The sequence below is a fragment of the Rissa tridactyla genome, chromosome 7 (assembly GCF_028500815.1).
Source record: "Rissa tridactyla isolate bRisTri1 chromosome 7, bRisTri1.patW.cur.20221130, whole genome shotgun sequence".
Lineage (NCBI taxonomy): Eukaryota > Metazoa > Chordata > Aves > Charadriiformes > Laridae > Rissa > Rissa tridactyla.
In genome coordinates, this window is record NC_071472.1 from 48,013,862 (window position 1) to 48,033,592 (window position 19,731).

The following is a 19,731-nucleotide window of genomic DNA, read 5'->3' on the forward strand; positions in this document are numbered from 1 at the left end:
TCAGTGTGCCGACTTCACCAGGGAGCCACGGGACCGCGTCCCAGCGTGTCCCCCTAAACCTCCTTTTGCAAAACTGCTCGGGGCAACGCGGAATAACCTCGGAGGAAGATGCTGCTGAAACCACCGCTCTTCCCCCTGCGCAATGGGGTATTTCTGTGCAGCTCTCTGCTGCCCGGTTTGGGCTGGGACACGCAGCCGTGCCCCCTCTCAGTGGGGCTCACGCCGCGCCGGGGACCGCAGCGACAATTCACAACCCGTTAGGATCCCACAAGGCCTCCCAGCACATTAACATAGGAGGTGCTGGGGGATCTCTGTCCTTGCAGCCTCTGCCACGTGGGGAACGTCCCGCGTTACTGGCATGCAACGCTGCTGCTCACCTGCATTTTTTCCAGCATTTCGAAGAATTCTGCAGACTGAAAAAGAAAAGAAGGAAATCTCCTGTTCAATTAAAGGAGACGCGAGATGAGCCAGCCCAAGCCGCGTGGAGGTAAGGACACCGGACCCCCCACCCCGTACCGGGCACTCTGGCTCTGGCCCTCAGCACAAAGGAGAGAAGAGACTCTGTCCGTAACCGCTGCAGGGCCCCGGCAGCAGCGGGTCTGCGCACGCGAACAGCAGCAACAAACCTTCCTTTGGAAATGAAACAAGCCCAGACTGATCCATCCAAAAAAGCAACTAAACACTCCAGAAAGTGAGGCACCTACGGCAGCCCTCCCCAGCCCCTTACCTCACACAGTGCAAGCCCCGGCCCCCGCGTTTCGCCGGCTGTGGGAACGCCGGCCATGCTGCTGCCCGCAGCGCTGGGCTGCCTAGTGCAGGGTTAATGCCCAAACGAACTAAAGAGATTAGCGAGCCCCGGGCTCCAATTAAAATCCCGGTGTGGGTCCCCTGGAGCGCAGCCGGACCCCGCAGCCAGGGCGCTCGTCCTGCTCCCCAGCGCCTGCTGCCTCCCGCCCCTGCCGTGCCCACGGCTCTGCACCCCGTGAGCACCCCCCAAGCCGCTGCAGCGCCCGCAGGGCACGCGGCTCCTGCACCTTTGGAAATCCTTCGGGACAAGAACCAAAACCAGACCAGTAGAGCCCGTCACCCACCACGTCTCCAGGAGAGGTGCTAAAGCCCCGTCCGTCCCGCTCAGCCACGCTTTCTCCCGGGCAGGGGGGACTCGGGGAGCCCCGTCCCTGCCCTCACCCACCTGCGCTGCCTGAAGGGGCCCCGGCAGCAGCCAGCTGTGGGGTCACCCCTTCGGCACAGCAGCCACCCAGCCTCAGCTGGAGTATCCTGATCCCTCATCCGGCTTCTCTGGCTCTCAAGTACACGCAAATAAATTATCTAGTCAAACTATGGCCGTAAATGTCGGGGCACTCCCAGTAAACTCGAGTCGTCGTTTCAGTTGGGATATAGTTAACTTATTTATTAGCAGCTGGTATAGTGCTATGGTTTGGATTTGGGATGACAAATACTTTTGATAGTACACTTTGGGTTTGGGTTGTTCCTACTCTCTCAAGGTCTTTTCTGCTCCTCACGCCACCCCGCCAGCGCTGGGCTGGGCAGGGAGCTGGGAGGGGACATGGCCGGGAGAGCTGACCCCAGCTGACCCAAGGGATATTCCATACCATGGGACGTCATGCTCAGTATATAAAGCTGGGGGAGAAGAAGGAAGGGGGGGACATTTGGAGTGATGACGTTTGTCATCATGTGTAAGTCACCGTTACACATGATGGAGCCCGGCTTTCCTGGGGATGGCTGGACACCCACCTGCAATGGGGAGCAGGGAATGAATTCCTTGTTTTGCTTTGCTTGTGTGTGTGTGGCTTTCGCTCTACCGATTAAACTGCCTTTATCTTCACCCATGAGTTTTCTCACTTTTACTGTTCTGATTCTCTCCCCCATCCCACCAAGGGGGTGAGTGAGCAGCTGTGTGGTCCTGATCGTCGGCTGGGGTTAACCCACGACAACTAGTAAGTGGCTTTTCTGGAGACACGACGCAGCAGCCCCGTCCCTCCGCTCCCCCATCCTCGTGCCACATCTCGAACCCGTGTTTGCTCCTGGCCACCCGCCGCGGATGGGCTCCCGGCTTATGCGGCCGCGGAGAGGCTGCGGCCAGGGCAGATGCTGATGGTCCAGGAGGGAGAGCAGAAAGTGGGATCCACAGCTCCAATGCTGTTGGCTATCAGGAAGGGTTTGCAGAGGAGGGATGTGAGATCTGGGGCAGAAGGGGTCACAGCACCAAGGAGAAAGGCACGGGGCGGGGGGGTGATCTTTGGCGAGCTCTTAGAATAGGCTGAACTTTCTCAAAAGACAAAAAAGAGAGAAAAAACAAAAAAAGAGGGGAGGAGACGAAGAAATGAAAATCAAAGACCAAATGAAAACCTCGGAGAGATTTTCTTTTCATAAATGTGGCGAGCAAAGGTTAGTTTTATGGCATGGGCAGCCCAGTGACTGCTCTCGGTTACACCAGCTGGGATGGGGGAAAGCCGCCGCCAACACAGGCGGGGACTGCCATGCCTTGGGAGCAGCCCTGCCCCTGCTGCCAGCTTCAGACTATGCCCCGTTTTTATCTACTGCACCCACATCAGGAAAAACAAACCCTGGGCTCAGAAGAGCTCTGCGCCCAAAGCCGGGAGCAGTTTAAAAAGGCTTTTCCTTATTTTGAGCTTAGTTTAGATTCCGTTTGTCTTCAGGTCTCTGTGATGGACAAACGCTCTTTGAGTCAATTAAAATAGTTCCCGGGTCCCACTCTGCCGGCAGCCAGACCCGGAGAGGCGGAGGCACAGCAGTGCTGCATCCACCTGCTACAGAAAACCGGAGCGCGTATTCCGTGAAGCAGACAGCAGTCTGCGCCCTGCAGGGATTTATGCATACTTGAGGCCAAGCTTTACAGGGCCACAAATATTTTGGTAATTATAGCGGAGACAATCGCAGCTTTGTGACGCCTGGCAGGAAGCAGTGTCGAAGCAATGTCACTGGCCAAGCAGTGTCACCGGCCGCGGGCCCAGCGCGGGAACAGGGACGCTCGCCCCGCTGGGGTCGCCCAGACCGGCCGCCCCAACCTAAACCTGCTTCTGCCTCTCAACTGCAACCAAAGCACTGCCAGAGCGGGTGGCCGCGTCCCCGCCGCCTTTGGCGGGACAAACCTGCCCGGTAGCTCGGCCTGATAACCTCAGAAATGCAAAATACTTAATAGCAACTATACCACTCCTTTTCTGCTCTTTCTTTCCTGCTCGCACGTCCTCACCCCTCACCACTGAGCACACCACACCTGCAGCATGAGGGGGGACGTGCAGCCACATCCCGGTGCTTCAGCACAGAGAAGTAGAGGATTCCTCTCCACCAGCACCAGGCAAGACTCCAGGTCCGAAGGGGACCAGCTGGGGCGCACAGTGTCCATCCAACTGCCCCAGCACCCCGGGGTGAGTTTAGGGAGCCAGGACCTGCGACCGAGGAGCGCTTGGAGCAGAAGCCGCAGCGAGTGCCCGCTTTGGAGGTTTCCTAAGAAAATGACACCCAGAAGGAAAACCCCGCAGTGGGCAGGAGCCGCCAAGGATGGATTGCGGGGGAGCCAAGCCCTGCCCAGCGCCCGCCCCAGCTGTCGCACAGCACTCACCAGCAAACCCCGCAAGAAATCCATCATCCGCCTGTGTCACCCCCCGCAGCAGCGCGGCCATCCCGCCCCACCTCCGTTCATTAATGTTTCTCCAAGGCAGAGGCACGGCGGGACCCCGGCTTTGTTATTTCAAAGGGTGGCTCCCGGGGAGGCCCAGGGCCCCAAACTGGTTGGGCAGGAAGAGGGTGAGGGTTTGCAGGGGACGGGCAGGTGTCTGCCGGGATGCACGGCCCCACCAAGGGGATGCACGGCCCCACAGAGGGAGACACGGCCCCATGGAGGTGATGGACGGCCCGGGGTGGGGGATGCGTGGCCCCGTGAAGGGGATGTGCTGCACCCCTCGGGAGGGCACCGGCATAGGAAAGCTGCAGCAGGAACCAGGCGCTGGGCAGCAGACAGAAAACCCGACCTCTCCAGCTGGAAATCCTCATGCACAAAAAAGCCACAGCCCTTCACAGAAGCTGAACGAATCCCAACCTTAAATCCTCTCGGAGTCATCTCAGGACAACCCGACCTGCTGACCCAGGACCTGCAGGCTGGGCACAGCACCAACAGCGCCTTCCCGTCCCAACAACGCCGGGGAGGAGGCAGGACACGGCTGCTTTGGCCAAAACGCCAGCATGGCTGTGCTGGAGACGGGCAGCCCCAGCTGCAGGGGACTTGCTCCTGTCCCCGCTCCCGCTGCCCGTACCTACCCCTCGCCCCTCTCCGTGACCCTAAGTCTGGCACAGATCTCTGGGAAGCACCTTAAAGTCTAACGAGAGCGGGGCAGAGCAGGATGGGCACCAAGGACATTGACTCAACCCACTCATGCTGCACAGCATCTCATCACACACTCGGCTACGCCAGCGCGGAGCCACTGCCCGGCATCCCCTGCGCTGACTGCGACAGCCAGGGGACCCAGCTACCGTCTCCAGAAGGACCAGGTCTCTGGCTCCCAACCACAAAGTCACCCCAGGTCTCCCTTTGTCAAGCTGATGGCTCCTTAATCCCTGACATCTCCTCTCCCTGGCATCTCCGGTTCCATCTCTTAAATGTCAGCAAATACATACCAGCCCCTGCCTTTCCAGAGCCAAGGCAGCTGAGACCGAAGCAGCAGCAGGGCCACAGGGAAGCTCCAAACACGCAGACGCACAAACAAAACCCAGTGGCTCACGGACAGCCTCCAGCCTGAAGGATTTATTCCTGTTTGGCACCTCTGGAGCTCCCTGTGCCTGGCAAAGCAACGTCCAGGTAAGATGCATGATCCTCCTCTGCTGCTCCCCGGCTGGGGTGCCAGCGCGGGCAGCCGCCACCGCAGCGGCTCGGCCATCGTCAGTGCCGCGAGGATGGAGGGAAGGACGGAGGGAGCACATGTCGGAGGCTCCCAGCTCTGCCTCGCCTTTCCAAAAGGACAACCTGTACCATCTGCAAAAGGTTCTGGAGCCCTTTAATCCTGCTGTAAAGCAGAACGCATCGGTAATCGCCTTTTAATTGCTTTAATTACATGATTATAAAAACAAAGAACCAGAGGTGAAACAGGCAGCCTCCAGCCTTGCCCGTGGGGGCCGGTCTCCCAGTGTGTCCTCAGCCAAAACCATCGCCGGCCTCTCCCCCCACCACAGCCCCCACCGAGAGAGGCGAGAAGGAATGGCTGTCTCTGAGATGCATGAAAAGCCAGACCTGAGCATTTGCTTTTGCGGAGCGTACATTACCTGAAGCATACGGAGGAGCAATTACACACTTTTTCCATGCCAGGCTTTCCACAGGTCTCCGTGCCAAGTTTCCCATGCCAAGGGAAGCCTGGAGCTGAAGCTTAGACATCACTGGAGAGCCTGCCCTCCCGCTGCCCCGCATCGCCCGGCCCCAGCCGAGGAGCAGCCGCACCCCCCTGCCTGCGGCGTGCCTGGGGTCTCCCCCCATAGCCCCTCCTGCAGCAGCACCCGGGCAGGGCGCAGACCCTGGCATCGGGGTCACCTCCGCAACCTCACAGCCAGGCTCAGCCTGCTCGGCTCTCAGGCTCGTTAAAGGCAGAATTTCCATTTAAAACACAACGAGGGCAAGAGCAAAGGCAGAACCTCTCAGGACGCAGGTGCGGCTGTGACGCCTGGGAAGGCAGGAGGGAGCACGGCAGCAGGACGAGCCGCAGGAACCCTGCGGGACCGCAGCGCTCACGGTCACAAAAGTCCTGCCTGAACTCCAGCCAGGTGTTACCAAGCAATTTACCACCTCTCTGCAAGGCAAAATAAATTGCACCACCAATTTGTTTCCTCCCGCAGGGGCAGAGCAGGCAGGCCAGGGCCATGGAGCTTGTCCGGGACAGCCCACGCGAGAAACACGGACACTTGCTGCTTCCCGGCGCTGCACAGGCAGGAGTGTCCGGGCATCCCGCCACGGGATGCAGCAACACCCGAGGTGAAACACCCCCGAGCCCCTGGCAGGACTGTGCATCGCCCCGCGCCATCCCGGGAAACTTCTTGTCCTCTGAGGCTGGGGAATGGCACGGCGGCTTTGGCTTCCCCTCCTCAGGCACCAGCTCAAGGCCGGCCAGGAACGCTGCCGGCACGAGGACCGGGAAGCACGCTCTGCTGCTGGCACCTCCCGCACCCGTCCTGCTGCATGTCCCCGGGGACACACCGCAGGCGGGATCCCCTCTCTTGCCTCCATGTCCCACAGAGCCCCCAGGAAAATGCCCCGCTGACGGCAGGCTCTCCCTGGAGCCACGACCCCACTCCCTCCCATCACTCCAGGTTTCAACCTGCCCCGCCCCGCCTCAGATCCCCCCACCTCCTCCTCTGCACCCCAACAAAGTGCCACAGCTCATGTCACCAGTGCACGGTGTCAGCTCCTGCCTGCTTTGTGCGCCAAGGTCACACACAAAACCCTAAATAAGCCAAATTATCAGAAGCCCCACTAATAAACTCCTCCGACTCAATACTCTATTTCCAAGCCCACTTGCTCTTAACAACCATTTAAGCAGGTTCTCAGCCACCTCGGAATCTTCACGCTCGTCTCATCTTCTCCAGCTTAATGAGTAATTTCCCGGGTGGCAGCATATTGAGCGCTCTGCAGCAACTCAGGGAGAAGAGCTACAACTGCCTTTGTCTGGAAACGCCAGTATCACAGAAATTTCTCGGTTTACTCTGACAGAAGGTGCTTTTGGTTGTATTTTATCCTCTTTAGCCGAATTGGCCCTGAAGCTTTGCCCCAGGTCACTGCCCCAGCTCTCCGCATCGCCCTGCTCGGCACAGGGCTGCGCGCTCCCCGCTCGCTTGAGACCATTTGAGTGAAACACCCGCGAGCTGGAGCTGGGGAGGTGCTCGGCCAACGCCAGCTCACGCAGGACCAGCTCCCAGGTCCGGCCAGGTTGCTCCTGACCTTCTCCCATTGGCTTTGGGAAAACTGCAGGAGGGGCAGAGCCCTGTTGAGGCAGCCTGGCATGGGCAGGGAAGCGTTGTGTCCCACGACCTGCATGTCCCCCACGGCAAAAGGCAGCGGCCGAGCAGTGCCAGCAGGAACGAGCGGTGGGTTGGACCCTGCCAGCAGCGCCCGCCTGATGGGGACACGCCGTCTGCCTCGTGTTGGCAAGCAGCCGCCCGCCGCGGCGCCCAGGGGGGTTATCAGAAGGCTAACAGCACTGGGATTCTGCACCCTGCCTGGCATCGCCGCTGGGGATTGCGTAAGGGGAGCGGTGGTGCAGGCGGGCGCCCGCCGGCACGCACGCCCCGCCGCCGCCACGGGTGTCGGAACACGCTGCAGGCTGAACTCCAGAAACCACCTACTGCTGCTCCCTCGGGAACAGCCCCAATCCTACAGCCGCTGCGTTGGAAGTGCTGCTCCTCACCAGCTTCACTTTCCAAAACCGGCACCTCGGCTGGACTGCGCGCCCACAGCCCAGCGCGGCGTCGCCCGCGCACTTACCTTCATGGTCGGCGGGGCGGTGAGGGGGGGGGACAGCGGCCGGTCCGGGATGGTCACATCCGTGCTGTTCAGCAGCTCCTGTTTCCTGAAAAACCAAAGGCAGGCGCGTCAGCTTCCCCCGTGCCCCGAGCAAGAGCGCGAGGTGGGAGATAAGGGCTTATCTTTGTCAAAGCCACGGGCGTGCAGGCCGCCTGTAAAATAGTATCTTGAATCTGAGAAAAAAACAGACAGACAGCACAAGATGATGATAAAAGTCATCTGTAGAGCCCGTGCCCAGGGCGGGCCGGGACCCCTCGCTGCCCCACCGAACGCCCGGTCTCCACCCCCGGGCAGCCACCAGAGCCCAGCCGCGGGGCTGGTGGTGCGGGGCTGTGCCGGACGCGGTGCGGGGACAGCAGCGATGGGTTTCTATGACAACCTGTCCCCACGGTTTCCCTCCATCTGGCACCCTCTCCCTGGGCAGGATCCACGGCCCATCGGCCTCCCGGTAGCCCGGGCGCCATGGATGGCGGAGGAGGCTTGTGGCTCGATGATGCCGGCGTAAAACCCAGGGACGCCCCAGCACGGGTTTGGCAGCGCCCAGCCGAGGGCAGCTCCACCACAGGGCACCTACATGCTAAATCTGGAGGCAGTGAAAGGTGTTCTGAGGACACAGGACCCCAGGGAAGTCAGGAGCAGCCCCCATGCCGCGGACCTGCCACAAAAGTATCACACGAGAGCCCCCCAGCCTTGAAAAGGCGCGACCTCAGCCCCCCCGCCGATCATCTGATAAAAACACCCTGTCCCTGTCACAGCAACAGCTTCCCAGGCAGACAACCAAGCCACCGCTCGCAGCGGTACTGCCAGATGCTGCTCTGGGAGTCTGAAAATCTGAGATTTAATTCAGTTTCCTCTCGTCCCTGCCAGGTTAGTCCTGCAGAAACCGGGCCAAAATGTCCAACTGTTTATCTCGCAGTAATGAGGTTTGGTTCCCATAGCAGCCCGCCCCGGGATGGCACGGCACGGCACGGCTTGGCGTGCACAGCAGCCGGGTACCAATGCCCTCTGGGGCCCTCTCCAAAAAACGCGGCTCCTGCCCGAGGGTGTGCACCCCACCTCCTGCGGCGCCTGCCCTCCTCCGCCAGCCCCGTCTCTCCTGACAGCAGGTGACAACCACATGCTGGTCACGGGGGTGGCTCGGGTGCCCGCAGCCCCTCCTCGGCTGGGCCGTGCGCCGCAGGGATGCTGTGGGGGTGCAGCGGGTGTGCTGCGGGGAGGCAGCGGGGATGCTGCGGGCACTGCAGGCAAGTTTTCTCCAAGACCACTGGTGCCACAGTGGGTGCAAAACCCCAGCGTCGCCTGTGTGAGCGAAGGAGCAGCCGTTCGGCCGCGTCCCTGCTAAGGAGACTGAAGCGGAGCACGAGGAGGGCCGGCTCCTGCTCTTCCTGCCTGTCTGCACAACTGCTCCAGCTAATAGACCTCTGATCCTGATGAAACCTGACTCCATCTCGAAACACACAGATGTACATACACACACACACACACACACACACACACGTATGCACGTAGATAAGCATTTAGGAGAAAGCCCCCTGCACACTGCAGGTTGCAGGAGGGCACCGCAGCCTCCCGCCCAGCTACAGCCCCTCGCTGCAGGGTCCCAGCCTGCCCACACCAGGGATTTGGCGTCCCTCCCTGTCGTTGCAGGACTGGCTTCATGGCAGAGCAGTGGTGAGCAGCCGGAGCCGGCAGTGCCATGGAGCCCCATCCCCGCGGCCAGCACGGTTAGGTTTGGTTGGGGGGCTGCCAGCTGCCCGCCCGTGCTGGGAACGTACTGCACGTCTGGGGACAGGAGCAGCAGGGAGCCACCAGCGCCTGTGACCGAGGGAAGGGGAGGACCAACAGGACACAGATCGATAGTTCTCATTAGTCAACGACCAAGGAACAAGAATTAATGGACTTTGGCTGTAGCCAGGGGAACATCGGCTACATGTTGGGGGAAATTCAGGGCTGGAGCTCAAGCCCATAAACCTGTCCTGGAGGCATGAGACCAGCCCAGGCACGGCATGGGGGGACCAGCACGGCATGGGGCAGGATGACACACCACCACGCCGGGCAGAGCCGCAGCCGAGACTGGCCACTGGCACACAGGGACCCGGCTCACAGGGACCCAGCAGGGCTAATGCGGCCATCGGGACTCAGCCAATCCTGCCGGGCTCTCCTGGGGCGCGGGCAGCCGCAGGCAGCGGGAAAGGGGACTTTTTGGCCTCTGGGCTGCAACACAATGGAGAGGGGGGAGCGGAGCCAAAAGCTCCCCACAGCTGCGAGGGGCAAAGGCAAAGCGGAACCCGCAGCACCCGTCCCCATCCCCATCGCAGCCGCAGGGCACTGAGGGCTGGGCCAGCAACGCAGCCGCAGATGGAGTCACTGGGGGAAATACCCAGCAGTTTCTGACCAAGCGTGAACCCGGACCAAGGACTGATATTTTACATTACATTAAACCAATATATGTTCTTTTTTTTTTTGCCTTACATTATTACATCTCACTTAAGCTCTTAGCATCTTCCAGTTTTTCAATGCAAGAAATGAATTAAAACGATGCGGGACCATGCATGGGGAATAGCAGAATTCATGTCCTGCCCACCCGCTCCTTCCCTTTCTCCTCTCCGCAAACTCACCATGACTCCTCTGCTGAAAAAAACGCCGAGGATGACAGATTTTTACTGCTTGCTCTTTGACTTTCTAGGACGCTAAAGCACAGCCTGATCTGGAGCAAACCACTCATCCTTTGCTCTCCTTGCTTTGAACCCTGAGCTCTGCCTGATTGCACTAATCTGCACAGTGGCCTCAAAGGCATAAAACGTATCAGACTTCGCAAAGATTAAAGTTACAGGGATGCACACAAATAAATTTATTTGATCTGGGATTTGTAACAGGTTGCCATAGCATCATATTCTAAGTATTATAAAATCACTCACACGACACTTAACAACGTGTTCCTCTGTCACATGCTGATTGCTTCTTTGGGGCCGAACTGCTGGAACTGCTCCCGCAATTCCGGGGAGAGCAAAACAAACCCATTCACCAGCCACTGCTTGTAATTAGCCTCCGTGCACTGGAAATACGTTATGTTAAACTGCAACCACTGACTGGGGTGATTCAGTCTGCCGTCAGCTATGGGGTCAAGGGCCATCAGCCTAATTCCCAAACAGATTACCCTCACGGGATGATAAATGAATCATGAGGAAGATTAGCACATCCCTATCTGTGCGCCGGCGTGCTCGCGCGGAGAGGCAGCCCCCGGGGATCTCCCCTGAAGAGGCTGCCGGAGCCAGCGGACGCCCAGGGCAGTCCTACGCCGGGACCCGGCCCCCGGCAGCCCCAGGGGTACCCCAGGGTCTGCAGAGTCCGAAAGGTCCCCAGCACTCCCCCCGGCGAGGACTGGGGCCGGGGGATGCCGTGCAGCTCCCTGCAGTGCCCACACCGGCTCCCACCTACAGCAGGGGCCCCGGGAAGTGGCCCCAGGACACTCATCCCCCCGGGGGGCTTCCCTGCGAAGCCAGTGACAGGCCTGGGGATGCCACGGCGTGCGAGCATCACTGCCTCCCTGTGCAGCAGGACGGCTCACCCCACGGCCCCCAGCGCGCTCTACGTTATCCTTCCCAAGGGGCTGACGGCTTTTGAAGAGCCACGCACCAGGACGGCACCACGCAAGAAGAAAACGCGTCACCTGCCTGAACAGCCAGAGCACAGACAGGAGGCGAGAGGACCATGAGGCAGCGGGGAGGGGACGGGGTGGGGAAGGACAGCGGGAGCAGCACGATGAGCTGAAGCCTGCCCTTGGCATGGCACTGCTCCAATAAACGGCCTCTGTGGTCACTCCCCACTCACCTCTCCCGGGCAGCGGGGCAGACGCCCGGCTCGAGGGTCGATAATGTAACCAAAGATCACAGCACGGTGCTCACGGGTCCCCCCACAGCACCCAGCACCTGGCCATGGCTGGGGGTCAGCGCGGGGAATAGACAAGAGCATCCTCCGGAGCTGCATGGCCAGGCACCCGCCTTCCTGGAAGGCAACGCGGGCATCGTTATTGTAATTTTATTTCCTTGTTTTTCTCATTAGGCAAATTAAGAGAGAAGGAAAAGAAAGAATTAGAACCCTGCATACTTAGTAAATCTAATTAAGGAAATACCTTAATGCATTTACGCAGGCCCAACTGCAGGGTTCCCTAACGGAGACCTGAGATCAGCCCTGCCATCCCGGCATGGGTCCCCATTCCCCCTGGGGGCGGGGCTGCAGCCAGGGGGGTGCCGGGGGGGACCCCGCTGCCATGACCCCACCAGGCAGGCACAGCCCATGCTTCTCCCAAAGGGAGGGGGAGGGGGGGCAAAGAGGGATTTTCCCCCCATTTTGAGTGTGCGGGCACTGGGTTTGTAACGCTGGCGAGTTCCCAACACAGCGAGGGCAGGTGAAGTCTTTCTCTTGTCTTTAGAGCATCCCTGATCACATCCCAAAAGCGCCTACAAATTTGTATCCTGAATTTGGTAAACCCCATTGCCATACTGAAATTCTGATTAAAACACTCTGTTCGGTACAGAGGCAGCGCTGCCGCGACCCCCGGAGGCCCCGAGCTCTCCCAGCCGACCCCCTGCCTCCGGGCACATGCTTCCCTCCCGCTTTCTCACCCTAAAGCCTAATGAAAAACTACTAATGCATCCCACCTTCTTGTTTTGTTCATCGGATTTACCAGACAGGCTCCAAATTGACACGGTACGTTCATATAAATTATGCGTGGGAAGGGGAGATGTCAACATATTATCTGACACGGCAAAGCGTCTCACACTAAGTGGTTAGCTCTACCTTTTGTTACGCTGTGTAAATTAAACACGGAGCATTGCAGGTTACCTTTATGCCTACGCTTAATTCTGCAGATGAAACCTGGCCTGAAGAGATGCAAAACTCCCGCAGCAACAAGTTCAGCCTGTCTAGATGCTGTATCCTTGAGAAGGACAGCAAAGATCATCCTGTAAATTAACAGCCTCTATTTTTGGAGCCATCATTTTTTTGTCCTTGATGGGCATCACCTTGCCAGCTGCTCCCTTTTTAGTTTATTTAATATTCAACGCCCAGTGTCTTAAGTTTTCACAGGGGACTGTGCTTCTGTATTGCGGCTCACCCTCGCACTGCCCTGCGATAAGCCCTGTCACGGGGCGGGTGGTGGGAGCGGAGCCCCGGCTGCTCCCCGCCTTAGCGGGAGGCTCCTCTCCATCCCACGCGGCTCACGGCAGGGACCGAGCCCCCCGGGACACCCCAGCAGCAAGTGCCTGCTGACACCCCGGGCACGCAGGCGGCCGGGAGCCCTCAGCCGGCTGCTCACAAGTTGCCAAAAAAAAACCAACACAAAAACATGTTGGGGATTTTTGGGGTTCTTTTGGGGTTTTTTTTCTGCAAGAGAGCCAAGGGCACTGCGCTGAGATTTCCCACCTGGCAATCCGCAGCCAGAGCCCCAGCGAGGCACCTCGCTCTGACTTTGAAGAGCTCTGCATCCAATCCCGGGGACGCCGGGCAGGCAGGATCTCGCTGCATCATCGCTCGTCCCGGGGAGGTCGCCCGCAGAGGACAGGCGCTGCTGCAGGGCCCCCCCCCCCCCCCGCGCCCAGGTGCATCCCCTGCACCCAGCGCTGCGACGCTGCGGGGCGCCAAGAGGCGCAGGGCAGAGCCCCGCCTGCAACGTCTGCCCCGACGAACCGATTTACCTCGTTACGCCCCGGGCTCAGGCTGGCCCTGCCCCGCAGCGTTACCTTCTTGCACTGAGGTCTGAGAGCCAGGAAAGAAAAAGCGCAGCATTTTCTGGTCTAGGTTTCTCGCAATAAATCCTGTATTTGCAAATTGCCAGCCCGCAGCGGTGTGCGCACGCAGCCTCCCCTGACCACGCGGCTCCCGCAGGCGGGAGCCAAAGCCCCACTCAGAGCAAGGTGACATTTAACTGCCAATGAGTTTAGCTTTAATTACTGCTCTGCACCGAGAATATTGTTGAGAACAGTTCGGAGCGTCCCGCATGGGCAGTGCTGCCCGTGCTGGCTGCATGGGTCACTGCTGCACCGCGCACTGCCCGTCCTGCTCCAGGGACATGAGGAGATGGCTCCTGCTTTGCCTCCACCTCTACAGACACTGTGCTCTTTCCAGCTGGCCAAGGATTTCCCACTTGGTCTGGCTGGGAAAGTACGGCTCAAGATGCAAATAACGGTGGAAAGCGATTTTTGTCATCTGCAGATTTGCTGTCTGATCCCACCTGCGGGAGCAGAGAGGACGCGGTGGTTTCCCGCAGCATTTGGGTAAACCAGCCAAGGCACTCACGGGCCGTTTAAAACCAGAAGGCTCGTCTGATCCGATTCCTGACAAACACAAGGCAGCGAGCCTTGGGCAGCCGTTCCTGAGCTGATTCAATAATTTGCAAATTACAGAGAACAGCTCCCAGAAACCAGCGTCTCCAACCGCAGGCGGCACTGACGCCGAAGGGCCGCTGTCCCCGCCGAGCATCCGCAGCAGGGACAGGGACAGGAGATGGAGCAGGAGGGAGAGCCCCAGAACTTGTGGGATGCTGCTCCGGTGAACATCCCACCGAAAAAAACAGGGATTAAGTCTGACTTCAGCAGTACAAAGATTTCACCCAATGGCTCCGGAGACAGGCTGTCCATGAGCAGCCCTCGCTCAACTAAACAGTAAACTTAACAGCAGCAATAAAAGATATTTGCCTTATTCCCAGTTGCCTACGCCACAGCTGAGACCGATAAGCGAGTGGAGGGGTGCACCCGCACCGAGGCACCCACCCACCGGCTTCACCCCACGAGAAGACGGCCACCACAGCATCACCTGCCTTGCACGTGGGACAATCAGGAAAATCCATTTAGACAAAAATACTCAGTTCCAGATCCTAGGTTTGTGGGGCAGGATCTGAGCTAGGAGGAGCCCCGAGCCCAGCACAGCAGCCCCCCCAGCCCCAGGCGCACGTCCCTGCCGCCCTCTCCAGCCCCAGGGCGCAGGGAGCGAGGTAAGGACCCCCGGGCTCTGCCAGGGGAGCTCGGGGATGTCCATTTGTTGTGCCGCACTTTGCTGGGTTGCTAACAAGAAAGGGACATGGGCCACCAGGGACTCAGCAGCTGCCACCGATCCTGCCAGCCTTGCATATGGCTCGTGTAAAGCAAAATCCAATTGCAAACGCAGAACAAAGACCGAATGTAGGAGGAAAAAAGAAAATAGGAGCAGGTGGAGGAACAGAGTCCCTTTTGACGATGCCGCTAGCAGCCCCTTCCTTTTCCTGCAGATTATGTCACTTTGATGGCCCTGGCAGCTTGCATAAGACGAAGCAGCCACCGTAAAGCGCTGCTTGAATTCTTGCAATCGCTCCCATGAAGGCTCCTCAGTCCACAGCTGACAGGAGAAAAACCTCCTCAGGGTCTCGTTCTCCCCTTGAGATGTCTGTGTGACTCTCGTTGTCCTCAGTAAACCCCGCAGCAAGAGCTGCACCGTTCTTTGGTTTTGTGCTCAACATGATAGTGGGGAAAAAAAATTTTAACCCCTCCCCAGAGTCGCCCATCAGCGGGCAGATCTCTGTGAGAGCTGAGAGCCAGAGTCTCTCCCAGCCCTCAAGTCGCACGCTCAGCTCACTCACAGAAAGCTGGTACCTCGGGGAGAGACGGCTCTGGGAAACGTCTTGCCCAGTGTGAGTGGCAAAGGGATGGCCGACGAGTTCCAGCGGGGTTGATGTGCGCGGGAGCAAGCAGGAAAAGAGGCTCCAAACCACGGGGCGCTGGGGGGGTAACGGGGGCCCCAACTGCCCCCAAGCCAGCCAGCCCCTCTGAAACATGCTGGCCCACAGCTGGAGCCTGCGGCCCACGGGCAGAGCTACAGCAGGGACAGGCCTGGGCTAAATGAGCCAAAATCCAAGGGGCAACAGCAGGGACGGGAATGGCCGAGCCCACCGGGGCACCCCAAGGCAGCCCCCACACCCCGCATCCCAGACGGGGCAGGGCAGGAGAGCGGGCACAGCCACGGCTCAGGTGAGCATCCACCTCTGCTGCCTGCTCAGGACCACCAGGACCCGCGGGCTGGTTTGTTCTAGCTGTTCCGCTTTGGTGATCTACCTAAAAGCGCAGTAAAGGACAAAAAAATATCCCAAACAACAACAGCCAGATAAACTATACGGGAAGGCCACCATTAAGCCACAAAAGCATCACTAAAATCCTGCTCTCGAGGGCGCCTGTTGTCCAAGGCAAAGCACCCACGGCAGCGGCACCGAGCAATGGGGTACGGACTCTGTGACCCAAAACTGCAGGTGGAGGAAGAGCCAAAGCTTCACCCCCTTCATCTCCCTCTGGTTTTTCAGGCTCACAGACTGGGGGGCAGGGGGAAACTTTACAATAAAGATTCCGGATAATCAATTCTTCATTCATATCGTTTTGGTACAAAATTACAAATCGAACCAAAAAGAAAAAAAAAAAAAAAAAAACCAAAACACCAAAAATCCCTCAATCCGCAGCAGTGCCCACATCGCTTCCACCCCAAACTGGAGGTATGCACGCCCCCGAGGTTTGGGTGCATATTTCTTACTATTTTTAACAACAAAGTTGCCAGAGCAGCACAGCCCTGGAGGAGAGAGAACTCCCTGACCGAGGACGCGCGGCATAAATCAGAGCAGGGTAAATCTTTGAAGCAAACAGCAACTCCCCGTAATGAGCTGGGGTAGGGGGGGTGGGGGGACGGGAGAGGTGGGGGAAGAAAAGCGAGAGCAGATGCCAGCTAACACAATATTGCGAACAGGCTATTTCCTCGCCACACAAAGTTGAACATAAAGTACAATCCGCGGCTTAGTCAATGAAAGATGAAACCGTTTGTCAGCTGTTCGCCGGGCGAGAAAGGGACAAAGCTGTTGAGCCGAGTTAAAGCAGTTTCTGCGGAACGCGGCGCTCCCCGAAAAAGAGAGAGAAAGAGAGAGAACGCTCCCTTTCGGGGGCTCCTACAAGGAGAAGCAGCGGGTGTCGGGGTTCACCGACTGCCCACACCACCACCACCCCCCCACGCCTATCGCACGCTTCTGGGGTACCACCACCCCCTCCCAAATCCTCATTTCCCACCCCCCCACCCCCCCACTCCCCCCCCAACACACACACACACACACAACCTCGGGGGACAAACCTCTTCTCCTTGCTCTGCCTGCGGGAGCGGTGCAGCAGCCCGATCAGTACCACGGCCGCTCGGATTCCCGCCCGCCGGGAATGCATCCTATCGCTCGGTCGGGACATGGCAGCTATTTTTTATCCCAACCCAAGCCCCCGCCCTCCCCCCCCCCCCCACACCACACACACACACCCCCCTGTCGCCGCCGATTTCAGCTGCCAGCCCTCGGCGGGGCGGCGGCGGGGAGCGCGCAGGGCGGCGCGGACGGGGACGCGGGCGCGGACGCGCCCGCGTCCCCGTCCGCGCCGCCCTGCGCGCTCCCCGCCGCCGCGATGGGCACGGGTTGGGCTACGAGCCTCCCCCCCCCGGCTCTGCAGGTCGGGTTGAGCGCAGGAAATGAAAGGGAGTTGGGGCGGGGGGAGTCGGTTTTGGTGTCGGCAGCGCTGGGGCGTGAGGCTGGGTGGGGGATTAGAGAGTCGCAGGATGCTAGAGCATCACACGGACTCCGAGAATCCCGGATTCGTGGAGTCCCGGAATTATGGAGTCTCAGAATCCTTGAATGCTGGAATCCCAGAATCGTGGAATCATTGGAATGCTAGAAGCACGGAAGCCTAGAATCGTGGAATCACAGAAGCCTAGAATCGTAGTCACAGGGTCCTAGCATCATGGAATCCCAGAATCATGGCATCCTGGAATCATAGTCACAGAATCCTAGAATCGTGGAATCATAGAATCCTAGAATCATAGTCACAGAATCCTAGAATCATGGAATCACAGAATCCTAGAATCACAGAATCATAGAATCCTGGAATCATAGTCACAGGATCCTAGAATCATGGAATCACAGAATCCCAGAATCATGGCATCCTGGAACCATAGTCACAGGATCCTAGAATCATGGAATCCCAGGATCATGGCATCCTGGAATCATAGTCACAGGATCCTAGAATCATGGAATCACCGAATCATGGAATCATACTCACAGGATCCTAGAATCATGGAATCACAGAATCCCAGAATCATGGCATCCTGGAATCATAGTCACAGAATCCTAGAATCATGGAATCCTAGAATCCTGGAATCACAGAGTCACAGAATCCTAGAATCCCAGAATCATGGAATCCTAGAATCATAGAGTCACAGAATTCTGGAATCATGGTATCCTAGAATCATGGAATCACAGAATCCCAGAATCATGGCATCCTGGAATCATAGTCGCAGAATCCTAGAATCATGGAATCCCAGAATCATGGAATCATACTCACAGGATCCTAGAATCATGGAATCACAGAATCCCAGAATCATGGCATCCTGGAATCATTGTCACAGAATCCTAGAATCATGGAATCCTAGAATCCCAGAATCATGGAATCCTAGAATCATAGAGTCACAGAATTCTGGAATCATGGTATCCTAGAATCATGGAATCATGAAATCACAGAATCCTAGACTCACAGACACAATCATAGAAGCACAGAATCCTGGAATCGTGTAATCACAGAATCCCAAAATCACAGGTTGGAAGGGACATCAAGGATCATCCGGTCCAATCTTTCTCGGCCAAAGCACAGTCTAGACAAGATGGCCCAGCACCGTGGCCAGCCAAACCTTAGAAGTGGCCAGTGATGGGGAATCCACCCCTTCTTTAGGGAGATTATTCCAATGGCTGATTGTTCTCACTGGGAAAAATCTTCCTCGTGTGCCCAATCAGAATCTCCCCAGGAATAACTTGTACCTGTTACCCCTCATCTTTTCCATGTTATTCCTTGCAAAAAGGGAGCCTCCATCTTCTTTATATCCACCCTTGAAATACTGGAACACGGTGACAAGGTCTCCCCTGAGCCTTCTTTTCTCAAGGCTGAACAAACCCAGTTCTCCCAGCCTTATTTATACATCAGGCTTCCCGGTCCTTGGATCGTCTTGGTGGCCCTTCTTTAGACCTTCTCCAGCAACAGAAGGATCACAAGAAGGCTCGGGGGTGCAGTGAAGGCTGAACAGATTGGGATTTAAAATCCCTGTTCTCACAATTTCTGTGGAAGTCCAGGGGCGTGGAGTACGCAGATGGTGGAAACCCCTTGCAACCTTGGTCTGTTGGACAATCTTTAAAGGTCTCTTCCAACCCACAGAATCACAGAATGGTATGAAGATCATCAAGTTCAACTGTAAACCTAACACTGCCATGTCCTACTAAACCATGTCCCCAAGTGCCACGTCTACAAATCTTTTAAATACCTCGAGGGATGGTGACTATGCCGGGGTTTCCATGAAAACAGCCTTTGCCGTCACCCATACACCAAGTGCTTTAAAGGGGTGAAGTTCTATCACAGCCTCTTTAAAATACAGACAGAGGGAAGGATCCGCTCCTGCCTTGCAAACGTTTTCTTCTGCCCTTTCTCAGACCTTAGCAAGCCTTTCCCGGATGGGACGGCTCAGAGCCGGGCCAAGCCAGGCGCCCGCTGCGCTCGTGCCAGGGATGAGCATCCCTCCCCGCAGCAGAGCCGCAGGGAGCCAGGTCTGGGAGCGGCACGGCAGCACGAGCCCTCCGGCTCGCCTGGCGCACGGGGGAGCTGGCACACGGCTTGTTCCAGGAAACATATATATTTATTTTTTTTTTATTAGGTAAACTGTAAATGATCTACTTCAAACCTCAGCACCTTTCCCTGGAAGTCTTTGTTGCCATGGTGATAAAACACCCGGGTCTCTCTGCCCCCCCCCCGCCGCCCCCCATCTCACCTTCCTCCTCTGCAAGTTTAATTTTCACGGGAGTTAGACACAGGACTAGCGACAGCATTTTGAGCGTGTTCCTTGCTAGAGGGGTGAAAAGTCAGTCCATGCTGTAGGCATGTACGAGAACGTGAAGGTGAAACTCCATTCCTCCATCGGTTTTGCCCAGAACCCACCGATGCTCCACGTCTTTGTGCCCAGCCTCAGAGAACTCCTAATTATCCCACCGCGGCGCCTGGTCGAGCCCGTGGCAGCGTTCCCCTGGCTCTGCTCTGACAGCCTGGCCTTACAGCAGGGGCAGCACAACCCCCGGCTGGCAGCGGGGTACAGGACCCCCGGCACGACTC

General features: G+C 57.9%; 1 protein-coding gene across 8 annotated transcripts in view; it reads right to left on the minus strand.

Annotated features, from left to right (window-relative positions):
- Positions 1-19,731, minus strand: part of RAP1GAP2 (RAP1 GTPase activating protein 2) — an 84,537-nt gene that overhangs the window by 21,105 nt on the left and 43,701 nt on the right. For 6 of the 8 annotated variants that reach the window (XM_054208603.1, XM_054208600.1, XM_054208599.1 and 3 more), the window contains 2 exons: positions 7,505-7,589; positions 378-413 (listed from right to left, as the gene is read on the minus strand). In XM_054208603.1, the coding sequence (XP_054064578.1) occupies positions 378-413; positions 7,505-7,589 (121 nt within the window). The remainder of the gene's footprint in view (positions 1-377; positions 414-7,504; positions 7,590-19,731) is intronic. The other 2 variants (XM_054208601.1, XM_054208606.1) reach the window with 1 other exon arrangement.